Source organism: Choloepus didactylus, chromosome 19 (genome assembly GCF_015220235.1).
Source record: "Choloepus didactylus isolate mChoDid1 chromosome 19, mChoDid1.pri, whole genome shotgun sequence".
NCBI lineage: Eukaryota > Metazoa > Chordata > Mammalia > Pilosa > Megalonychidae > Choloepus > Choloepus didactylus.
The window spans coordinates 26,738,763-26,751,282 of NC_051325.1; the positions used below are offsets into that span (position 1 = coordinate 26,738,763).

The 12,520-nt window shown below is 37.5% G+C and overlaps 1 protein-coding gene across 1 annotated transcript in view; it reads left to right on the forward strand.

Annotated features, from left to right (window-relative positions):
* Nucleotides 1–365: 365 nt before the first annotated feature.
* HAO1 (hydroxyacid oxidase 1) overlaps nucleotides 366–12,520 on the forward strand; it is a 64,825-nt gene continuing 52,670 nt past the window's right edge. The window contains exons 1-2 of the mRNA XM_037810877.1: nucleotides 366–532; nucleotides 6,039–6,190. Coding sequence (XP_037666805.1) covers nucleotides 396–532; nucleotides 6,039–6,190 — 289 coding nt within the window. The 5' untranslated portion in view covers nucleotides 366–395. The remainder of the gene's footprint in view (nucleotides 533–6,038; nucleotides 6,191–12,520) is intronic.

Below are 12,520 nucleotides of genomic sequence, written 5' to 3' on the forward strand. Positions count from 1 at the left end.
GCAGCCTTTTCTGGGTACCAAGCAAGGAGCAAAGGCATATAGTATGTGGAAAGAAGCAACCTTAGGCAGAACTGAGCCAAGAGCGGTTTTATGAGGCTATGTCTCTAAGTCCTTAGTTTTTAAAATGCAGCCTCCATTCCAGATGTCGAATCCCCTCCTGCTGCTTCTCCAACCCCAACTTCTTGTGGCTTAGGTGTAGCTGTTCTTTGGCAAAAAGCCTATAAATGAAATTTCAAAGTCTAAGCATATAATGTTTGCTCTCTTTGATGTAACCAGTGGAGAAAAAAATCTGAACTTTGGAAAAAAATCTATTAATGATTGACAAATAACGGAGTTGTCAGAGTGTAGCAGGCAATACAGCAAGAAAAAAACTGCAGTTTCAATAACCTGCAAAAATGTTCACCCGTCTAGTTTGTGTCAATGATTATGAACAACATGCTAAATCAGTACTTCAAAAGCCTATATATGACTATTACAGGTCTGGGGCAAATGATCAGGAAACTTTGGCTGATAACATTGCAGCATTTTCCAGGTAAGATAATTTATTTTTTAAAAAAAATCATGTTTAAAAATTACACAAAGACATTGTACCAAAATTAATTCTCCTAGTTTAATTTTGATGGTATAGAATTATTTGTCTCGATATGTGCTTAGTTGAGAAGTGAAATTTTTGGGGCTGTGAGAAAAATTGGGCTCTTAAATTGTTTTAAAATCTTCCAAGCCTGGGAATCTTGAATAATTGGCTAAAAAATCGAACCGTAAGTTTCCTCATTTGGAAATAGGTGGATATGTAATTTACCTATATATAAAAATGGTGATGAATTCTGACTTTCTTTTTCTCTAAGTTTGACAGTGCAAGCTTATATCCATGGTATAGAAAACAGCATTAAACGCAAGATAGCCATCTTATCTGGTTGACCAGATGGAACTGTTGCCTCAGATATTCCCATCCTACTGCTTGGTTTTATTCATTTTGATTACTGTTATCTAAACTTCTACTTTAGATTTCAGTTGGTCTATGAAGCATTAATCTTTCAACTTTGCTGTTTCATCTCTCCTCCCAAGTGCTTCATCTCTTTTCCCAAATTAGCTTTTCCCTTTTCTTTATGTTTCAAAGCACAAGATGGTGGGTGTCATGGTTTATGTGTTCTGTTTGTCATAAAAGAAAACATAAGGAAAATAACTTTAAAGGGTTGTTTTACTTTCAGTAGCTACAAAAATGGTCTGTATGCTGGAATGGGGGAAGAGAGCCTTGAATACACTATACTCTTTCAGACTCATCCATCCTGCATTATAGCCCTTAGTAAAATCAGTGATTATATTGTATACTTGTTGATGGTGATAGATTAAGGAAAAAATGGCAGAAGAGATCCAGTGTAGAAAATTTGCCTGCCTTCCTGATTTCATCTTTAGCCTGGAGCAAAATCATTCAAAATCACTTTTCTACAAATAAATTAGGGGAAATGAAATAATTCTAACGAAGGCGTTCCCTAGCAAGCAGCGCTGATTCACCTGCAAATCAGACTAGGAGCCTGAGAATAGAGGTGGGGGAGGGTGAGGCCTTTCCCAAGACCCCTTTGATCCTTGGCTTTGTCTCAGAATTTCCTTGGAACTCAAATGAGCTCGATGAATGATAGCAGCACCATGGGAAGGGAAAAATTGGCTGAGTGACCTTTTCCTTTTTGCATGGCCTTTCGTGTGACCTCTTCCATTTTGCATGATCTTTTCCATCACTATTTAAAATTTTGGATTCTTTGAAAGATGTCCCTTCTGTGGCCCCTTCAACTATTTTCACCAGGTAACATGTGCTGCCTGTTAGTGGCCTCCTGAAAACAACCTTTAACCCAAATAGGACATTTTAACCAAGGAAATCTCAGGTCCTGGAATGGAGTTGGTGTCTCTTAGCATTCCCCAAGTGACAATATTCAGATAACCACCTACTCCGTTTATGTACAGTCTTTCTCACCCCTCCCCCCATGCCAGTTCATTAATTAACTCGCACTTATTAGCCATCTGCATGGGCCAGATTCTGTACTACATACTGAGGATAGAGTGGTCAACCAGAAAGAGGAAGTTTTGGTCCATAAGAACTTACATTTCAGTGGATGCGCTTTGACCTTTGGCAGCCATACACCGTTTTGTTGTATTGATGCAAAATAGATTCAAATGAAGACTGAAAACAACCAAACTTCGGCCTGTTTTCACCTATCAGGTCATTTCAAAGACATTTACTTCATTTATAAACCCCACCCCCCAGATACACCTACAAGTACAACAAAAGGTCACTCAGAGTGACAGCTTTGACCTCTCTGTACTCAGCTCTGACAACCATGTTTTGGAGTTCTGAGGACATGGACCACTCATGTAGCCCAGCAGGTGCTTTGGAGACATTTCTGGGTAAGGCTTGGGACTCATATTCTTGTGATAAAAAAGAGGATGTAAAGTCAAACAGGGGAACCAACCAGAAGAACACAGTTTCCTAACACAAACGTGACAAGGCCAGGCAATATCAGCTTGCTACATTTTGCATAGCTTTACCTGATTGGAAATAATTTGAAAAAGAACGGTACTTTGTTGCTCTTACATATTAGCTGGACATGTCCTCCTCAACCATGGTCTGCATATATTTTGTGGCTTTCTCAGAAATTCTCATTGACAAGCAAAAAAAAAATCTGTAAAGTTAGAAGCCCTCATGACTTCAGAAAAGGAAGTCACCTATTGACATAGATGGATAAAAGTGATATCACTTGTTCACTTTTATATTTGAGAAGCACTATGAACTCATCCATGGCATTTTCAGTAGTCTTCTCATAGGCTTAAATGTCACAGGATAATTCTTCTCGTTTCCACAACAGGTGAGTAAGCTGCTTTTTTGCTCCTGCATTATGAAAAGCAGCTGGTTTTCTCTTGTTTTTGAAGATTCCCATGGGAAAAGATTTCATATTCCAGCTCTGTTGCAGGGGATTACAATCTTTCTTCTTCTTCTTCCTTTTCCTTTTCTACTCCTCCTTCTCTACTTCCTTCTCTTCCTCCTCGAACTCTCTCTCCTTCTCTCTCTCTCTCTTTTTGAGAACTTCAAATCTGTGGCTTCTTTATCTAGACAAGAGTTGACACACCTACACACACACACATACACATACACACTTTTCATTTCAGGGTGCCCTGGGCCTTCTGAAACATGCCTGTATACTCTTTTCTAACAATGGGCCTTTAAAAAAATAGTTTTACAGTTTAAATATGCTTACTATGCTTTATTTTTTTCAGACGTAAATTCCGCCTTTATCCTTTACCAGGTGTCTCAGAGGTTGATAATCATCTAGTTAAAATGTTTAAAGCTCTTGCAGTACTAAAAAATGAACACTGAAAACGTAAGATTGCAAAATTTGTGGTGTGTTTTATGTTTTAAATGTTTAGAATTAAAAATTAATGTGAATAAATTGGAATGCAATATAAGTGTGTTCTAGGACTTACAAAACATTAATTCACTGTGATTGGGTAGTTTGATCCAGTAATAGCACACAGCATTAGAGCTGGGTGGTGAGTAGGTGTCTTCTTTTAATAGAGTAGCGATTTCTTGGGGAGGGTGGATATCACCTGATAAACAGTTAAATTTGAGTCTCTTTTTGAATGTAAAGTGTGAGCCCTCTTAAAGGATTGCCACCTTTACCCCACTTCTTTCACTTCCATCCTTTGAAAAATGTTTATTATTCAATTAATTCAATTGTTTTGTCCATCTCCATATTCTTTTACCAAAGTGGAAGCCCCATACTAGCAGAGTCTAAAGTTATAGTAAGCTGTTAGTTTATTTATGATTGTGGGAAAGTCACTTAAATTGTGGGGCCAGATGAGGCTTGGAAAGCTTTCAGTGCTACTTGTGAGTTTAATTGTAATTGCTCTTCGGAAAATACCAAAACAGGGAGAGCTATTTAGAGAACATAGATTTTCCTACTCCATTGATTTTATCTAATGTTGCCTAGGAATTGCACTGTGTGCATTGGTTGACGAATCTCTTTAATGTCATCCTCTAAACAGAAAATGTTTTATGAGGAAGCAAGAACACAGTTATAAAGTTACTGTGCCACCAAGTGGACAAACATCAAACTGCTGCCTTGCTATAGAAGGACTGAACTGAGGCCCTGTAAATGGGTTATTGGCATTTCCAAATGTCCCTTCTGCCTCTCAGACACACACACATGCACACACACACACACACACCAGATACCACTTTGTGTGTTCTTTTCATAAAAGCTTTCATTGTTTCTCCAGCCCTAAGTAAATATTAATGCCTTCCAAGGCTGGCATGCCAATGGGTGCTATTAAAATATTTTTCTCTCATTCTAATAATACACTTGGAGATGATTGGTAATAAAAACTCTCTTAAAGCCTTCTGCCTCTCCCCCTTCAAAATGGACATCAAAGAATCATGCTGTGAGGGCCATTCGAGAAGAAAAGACTTCCAGCAACAGAGCATGTGGTGTGACATAAAATAATCACAATTATGATGTTCCAAGGAATTGCAGAGACTTCGCACAGTAAAACTTCTTTATTATGCTTTTCAGGGCTGGATGTTTTTACTTTATTATGTGAGGAAGGGTTTAGATTACAGACCCTTAGCCATTCCACAAAGCAACATTAAGACAAAATTTCTTCTTCTGCTACAGGAAGTAGGCTTCAATTAAGGACTTTGGAGGTTCAATTTATTTTGGTCACACTGTTACTAAATCACACTTAACTATATTTACTAAAATCTTGATCTCTCTAGAAACAAGTTAAATTTAGGTAGTGGGAGATGACTTCTGGTTAGGGACATATGTGTGTGTATACACACAATTGCTGTACTAATGGCCATTAGAAAAAAACCTGTATTTTCTTCAGTTTTAATTGGTTACTAATGAGGAGAAAAATAAACCCAAACAAATTTTGCTGGGAGGAAAGAGAACTAGTACTGTAAATTTTACTAGTGCATTTTTTTGGTTGTTGGTTTATTGGTAATTTTCATTCCAACACAGAAGAATCACAGCAAAAGTCATTTAAAATAATGTTCATGAGTCAAAAATTCTTTCAGCTAAAAATTTTAGTCTCTGCCAAATAAGATTTTGGAGAAAAGGCTCAACTGTATTGAAAAAGTTATCTTTGCTTATATCACACTTCAATGGACATGGCATTCAGCTTAAAGATTTTGAAGAAATCAAATTAGAATTTTAAAAGTGATAGCCTGAAGCTACTATTATTTTAAAAAACAAAAAGCAGACATAGTCAATCTTCATGAACTTTCATTTATCTTCTGTCTTTGTATGTCATCTTCAAAAAAAGAAAAACAAAACTATACTCATGAAAAAAACCTGGAAGTTAATGTTTATAATGGCTTTATTTGTAATTGCCCCACACTGGAAACATTTTGATTGTCCCACAGCTGGGGGATGGATAAATAAACTGTGGTACCTCCTTACAATGGAATACTACTCATCAACCAAAAGGAATGAACTACTGATAACATGCAAAAACATGGATGAATCTCAAATGCATTATGCTAAGTGAAAGAAGCTAGACTCCAAGGGCTACATGTGTATGACACCATTCATATGACGTTCTTGAAAAGCAAAACTATAGAGACAATAACCAGATCAGTTGTCAGGGTTTGGGGTGGGGGGTTGGGGGGGATTTCCAAAAGGAAATGGGGAAACTTTGAGGGGGGAGGTGTGATTCAGCTAATTTATATCCTGATGGTGCTGATGGTTACATGTGTGTGTGCATTTGTCAAAACTTAAAAAGCTATACACACTAAATTGAGTGAATTCTATTCTATGTAAATTATGCCTTAATAAAAACAGGTTGGGGAATTTATTATCTTATTGCTCACTTTCCATCCTAACAAACACTAAAAATAGCCTCTTTTCCTTTAGCTTTGTAAAGAAATTTGCTTGATGAATAAATACTAGAATATTTTGTCTTTTTAATTAAAATATAATATCAAAACATAAATAAAATCAAAGCACTTGTTATACTTTTGAAATTCTGATTTTTAAAAAATGTTCTAGGTGGAAGCTGTATCCTCGGATGCTCCAGAATGTTGCTGAAATAGACCTGTCAACTACTATTTTAGGACAGAGGGTCAGCATGCCCATAGGCGTTGGGGCGACCGCCATGCAGTGCATGGCTCACGTGGATGGGGAGCTTGCAACTGTGCGAGGTAGGCAGAGGGACCTCACTCAAAGGGGTGGGAGGGGCCTAGCATTTAGTGACTTCCTTCTCTGTATACATCAGGCAAGCACTTCCTGGATGTTTCTACACTTGGATTAAATTAAACTCATTGGCTCTGCAACCAAAATGCCTGTTCTGACACATCCTACTCTTCTACTTTCTAATTGTGTGACTGATACCTGTGCCTCTTCTCCTCAGCCATAAAGTGGGGATAAAAATAGTGCTTATCTCATTAGTTTGCTGTGAGGTTTAAATGAGTTTCTGCCCACAAAGTGATTAAAACAGTGCCCAGCACAGAGAATTGGCTCAATGATTGTTTGTTATTATTGTGAGTATTAATAGCAACATCTCAGAAAACTGATCCTGAGAATTTGACCTGCCTAAGGTCACGTAGCCAGGTAGGGGCATTGGTGGGATTCAACCTTGAGGTAACCTTATTTATTGCTATCCCCAAACCAAATTGATCCTCACAGTGGGAGAGCAAACACAGGGACATAGTAGATTGGGTTTTCTGCCATAGTTTTGGCCGTGATTCTGTTTTATGATAGATTATATTCCCAATCAAGCATTTCCTGTCTGCTTCATGAGGAAATGATGGAAATTCAAATACGATGTAAAGCAACTCTTTATTAGGGTTCATTTATTAACTACCTAGTCTCCTAACAACTAAGAACATTTGAAAGACTACAAATAGTGATAAATCTCTCCAAATTCTTCTTCAAAAACTCATATAAATGTTGGTAAGCAGTTTTATTTGATGTCTTTTGATGTGAAACAGGGCAGGAAATGCAGTCCAAAAGAGCTGGAACTAAATACTATTCGGTAATATATTTGTTCTAAGAATAAAGGGTCTTGTGAGTTCACCTCCCTCTTCAAAATGTCTGCCACAGAATCCTGCCAGGATATCAAAATGATGAGTATCAGCCAGGTAGGCTTAGGGCAGAAGCTGGCAGCTTCTTTTATTCTAGAACCATACATAAGTAAGTGATCCTGGGCCCCAGACAGTTGTCTATGGTAATCCAGAAATAAGGGCAGGGAAAAGAAAAGAAAATTAAAAAAAAAAAAAAAAAGAGTTGATAAATATGTATATGTCTATTTAAAGTTAGGATAAGAAAATCCACACATGATGCTACAGTAAACAACCATTAAAATAAACACAAACAAATCAACATAAAAATTAAACCTCTGTGCCCTCAAATTTCTATAAAAATCAAAAGCAAATGGCAAACAAAAAAATTCAAGACTGCAAAGAGTTACCATCTTTTCATTATAAAGAACTCTTATATTTGAATAAGAAAATATATAAACCAATTTTAAGAAGTGGACAAGAGACATAAATATGATATTCACAAATAGGGATATGAAATGGGCAATAAACATATGAAAATATTCAATTTCAGTAATGAAGAAATGTAAATTATAACTGTATGTCTTTTTCCTACTTATGAAATCATGGTTATTTTGAAATGATAGAATGTGATGAGTTAGGGGAAATGTGCATTTTCAAATACTGATGGGAAGAGTGTAAAGTGGAACAAGCTTTCTAGAGAATAATTTTCACTGTCAAAGTTTTAAAAATGTGGATTCCATGTGATGCTATAAATTTTCTTCTGAGAATTCCAAGAAAATAATTGTGATATTGAGGAAAGACATTTCTGTCAAGTTGTTCATCCCTCTGTAATGTTTCATAGGAGAAAAATTAGAAAAACCCACATGTCCCATAAAAGAAAATTGGTTACAAAGCTAGGGTGCACAAAAAGTGGGACAGAACTTTAAAAATTACATCGATTTCCATTAATGGCATGGAAAGATGTTATGATATAGTAATTTGTAAAGGAAGTTTCAAACAATACTATATTCCTACAATATTTTTTTTAGGGACCAAGAATGCACACCGCATTTTAAGGATATTTAATTACAAGTAATGAGATTACTCCTGGCTTTATATTTTTCTTATTGTCCATACTCATAAAATTTTCTATGGATTATTTTATAAGGAGAAAACATAAAAATTAGATTTAAAAGAGAAGAGAATCGTGGAGAAGAGACTGAAGAGAATGGAAGGGAAAGGAAGGGAATGAGAGAAGGCAATGGTAAAATATCACTTGGTAAAACACCCTGGAGCCTGAAAATTATTTTTACATATGTTATTTTATTTGACATTTGGCAGGTGTCACCATTTTATGGGCAAAGAGCTATAGAGTCCCAGAGAGAGAAGGTTTTCATAGCTAGTAATTGATAGGGTTTCATTTTCAGCTCAATCCCAGTGGTTGCAAAGTCAGTGCTCTTTATTCTTGGTGGGGACGGGTTAGAGGGAAAAATGAGAAGAAACCTTAGAAAACTTTGACAGTCTAGTCAGGATTACTTTATCCAAACTTATTTCCCCAGGTACTGACCATGAGGAGTCATTGAATGCCTACTGTAATTTTATCCCTTTAGATTTATTTAGCAAACACTTGTAAAAAATATTGCCATGTTCTAGGCACTATTCTAAGTACATTACAAGTATTAAAGCATTGAGTCTTTGAGCACCGCAGAGAGGTAGATACTAAGTCCATATTATACATGACAAACCGAGGCACACGGCCAATGAGTTACTTGCTCAGGATCACATAATTCATGAATAAAAGAGATGGGATTCAGACCCAGTCTCCAGAGTCTGGACTCCTAATTGCTGTGCTGCCTTTATGTTCTAGAAAACCCCATAAAGTGTCATGAAGGGAAACACATTTATGTGTCAATTACAATCCCCTAGGAGTAATTAATTTATTGCTTACTTTAGGAGAGGGCAAGGCAAGAGAGTCAAATCCATGGAAGACATCTGGATAAGGTGGAACAGGCAGAACGAGGTGGGTGTGGTGACACTGAGGAACAGAATTGGAAATGGCAACGAAAGGTTATGCACAGCACACGGCCTTGAGAATTTGAGGTCCTGGATCACGCTCCTGTAGGGCAGCCACTTCACAGCTCATATTCCAGATTTGTAGTAGAGACGCTCCTTTAAAGGATTTCAACCTTCTTAAGGTGTTCTTCTATGTTCCGATTGACATTTATGGGTTGTTGATTTATTTAACATTGGTTTAATCCTGGAGGCTGGTGGTCATCAGCTTGTAATACAGCATATTCCTTGGCTGTTATGTTTTGCTCATGAAATGAATGGTTTACTTGGAAGGAAAGGGCTGTGTGGTAGGAGCAGAGGCTGTTGTCCTTGGTATGTTCCTTCGTTACTCACCGCTTCTGTCAGAACCTGCAACTTTTTGCCTGACATATTCTCTGGCAACAGGTGTCCACAGGTGAGTGTGGTAGAGGTAGGTGAGGGAGGGGATCCCTCAGTCAATAACTTACTGCAGTTGGTAGATAAATACCCCTGTTCTCTCACTCTTTGATCAGGGTAACTCCAAAGCATTTTCTAATACTGTGGCCCAGTTTTCCCCAGTGGGATTGATCCTCTGCTGCCCACAGGAGTTACCTGCACATGAATACACCCTTCATTGACTGCCTTCACATCCCTGTCTCACCTCCCCACTCTCTCATCTCTTTGGGGATCATGTCCAAATAAACTGCTTGCACTCACATATTTGTCTCATAGTTGGCTTCTGGAGGAATGCACACCAAGACAATGGCTATCTGAAGGTAATATACAGCCACAGGCAAGGTTAAGTTAGAGTTTTAGAACATCCATATTTGGTAAAAACTGCTTTCTTTTCTGAAAACTTAGAAAACTGACATGGAATGATGCAGCTGATATTTGATTTACTCTTATCATCCCCAGAGGGAAAATGAAAATCCTCTCAAGCAAGCATGATCCTTGGGGAAGATTGTGAAATCAATGGAAGTTGTGGACTTCTTTGTCATTCTCCTAGTTATCTGGACCCTATTTAATGTTCCAGTTTCCAGGGCTTTGGGCCCTAGTTAGAAAAAAGGGTTGGGGCCAAGTTCAGAATATAGGGGTTAGTTAGCAATCGTCTCTGGAGAGTGTCTCCATCACCACAGTCCACACTAATAAGTGAGGGCCATTTGAATCCAGAGGGGAAAATCTGGCCTGAATAAATTAGAATGGGCAGTCAGAAGCTTCTGAAAGCTGCCATGACAGCACAGTCCCAATTTCCCAGCTTACTCTCCAGACTTCACAGAGCCCTAGTTCAAGGGCCCTTCAAGAGCAAGCTTTCCTCCCACTTTCTGTGGACCACAACCCCAATGTGCACTGGGTCCAAGGACAGTGCTCTACAATTTTATACTGCTGTGGGTTTGTGGAGTGACCAATGGAGCTACTCCTTCTTCATTTTCAAAATGGCAATGAATATGGGTCTACCAGATAAAATAGAGGACATCCAGTTACATTTGAATTTCAGATAAGCAACAAATGATTTTTAATGATTTGGGTGTCCTATATGTTTATTTTCTAAATCTGGCAATCCTGAATGAACAAGAACTCTTACCTCCAGGGGTTCTTCTGAGGATTACATGAGATAAAGGGTAGAACAGCCTCCAGAAATGGGGCGTGCTTTTTATTTCTTCTCAGAACCTGCTGTCCTGAAAATCGTTCTCATCAGCACACAAAAAATCACTTCCAGGAAAGTACACTCCATTTATACTTCTGTGGAAATTAAAGTCACTCTTCTTCTTTTCTCAAGATATTAAGCTTCATGCAAACTCAAATGCCTTTAAGGGTTAGGCTGGTAACTATAAATGCCAGAAGAAGGATGAAGTTCAGAAAACAACAGTGCAAGTTCAGGGGTGGGGACTGGAGCAAACCTGAGATTGCACGTTCCATCAAAAAGGGACAGCCACAGTTTAGTTCTAGCTAGCTAACTGTTGTCCCAAGGGAGGGGTTGCCAAATCTTTAAAATTTTTAAGAGAAACCAGAAATCTTGACTTTTATGTGCAGTCTCCTGTTTTTTAAATGTTGGCAAATAAATAAAAATTCTCTAAAACACCGTTTGGGGCAACAATATGAAGGCCAAAGCAAATACTTTTGTGGGCTACGACTGTCCCCTGGGCTATCTGGCTGGGGCATCTGATTTATGTGGATATTCACAACTAACTAGTTTCATTTCTTGTGGCAGGTCATTTTCACTCTCTAGAGTTACATTTCCTCAAGATCAGTGGCTTGTGTACTGTGCTGGAGCTGTGTGTACTGGAGGCTGATTGATCCAAGGGGTCTTAGGGAACTTAGGTGGGTTCCTGAGTAGCAGCCACCCTGTTTATTAGTTTTGCATGTTGGGATTCAAAAGAATGGTTCCTTAAAGAATGAGTTCTGCTGCTAAAACAAAAACAAAGTAACATCTTCCAAAATGAGAGAACCCAAAAAACAAAACTAGAAAATTCCCAACTGCACAGGATGATCTTACAATTTCTTTTATTTATATAAAGTTATAAATTCCATTTTAAATTCCATCAAATAGGAAAACAGAGACAATTCAGAGTACATTGCTGCCTTTCCTTGTATTTCTAAAGCCCCACCTCTTTCCTTCACACATTTCTTCGGCACCTGGGTATACTTGATTTCCATTTCTCACAGCTGCATTACTGAGATATAGGATAGGGAGCAGAGTTGTATGTATCTCCAGATTTTCCTGAAAACACAAATAGGTGTTTAGTAAATGCTACATAAATTCAGAAAGTGATGCTTCAAGATCTTGTGAAAAATGATATCCAACATTTATTGAGCAATTCATGTGTACCAGGCAATTAATAGTTATTATCTCATCTACCTCTTGTCATAGTTTTTCTCCAACCCCTATGGATGGGTAAACTGAGGCTTGGAGAGATTAAATACCTTGCCCAAGGTTATTAATCACTTGAACAATGCTGTCCATAATACCCTGGTCAATTACTAATATTTCCAAAGCTTCCTGAACTACAGCAAGCTCTGGGGCAACTCTGTGCTATAGTCTTGGAATATTAATTAAATGTTCTGTATTTTTTTATAATCTTATCCTTTTAGCTTTGAGGTGATAGAATAAACAACAGAAAATGAAACTCATTAGAGATATAAGCTTTGTGCTAAATTCGAGGGCATAAAAGAAGGGGCTTGAATTTTAAACAAATGAAAATTAAAATTCTAAAACTTTTAAGGTGGAAGGAAAATAAGTAGAAAACAGTGAGAGTGGGGCAGTTTACCATATGGTATGTTATAAAAAAAAGTTATTGCAGGAGATAGTTTTATTAAATGTTTCAATAATTGACATTTGTTAAAATATTTAAGTACAGTCTCATAAATGCCTCTTCTTAAAATGACTTATCCAACTGAAACTATACTAGTTTAATTTATGGTTTTTGATTTTTAAGTTTTGTCTTTCATATAAGCTTCAGGAGA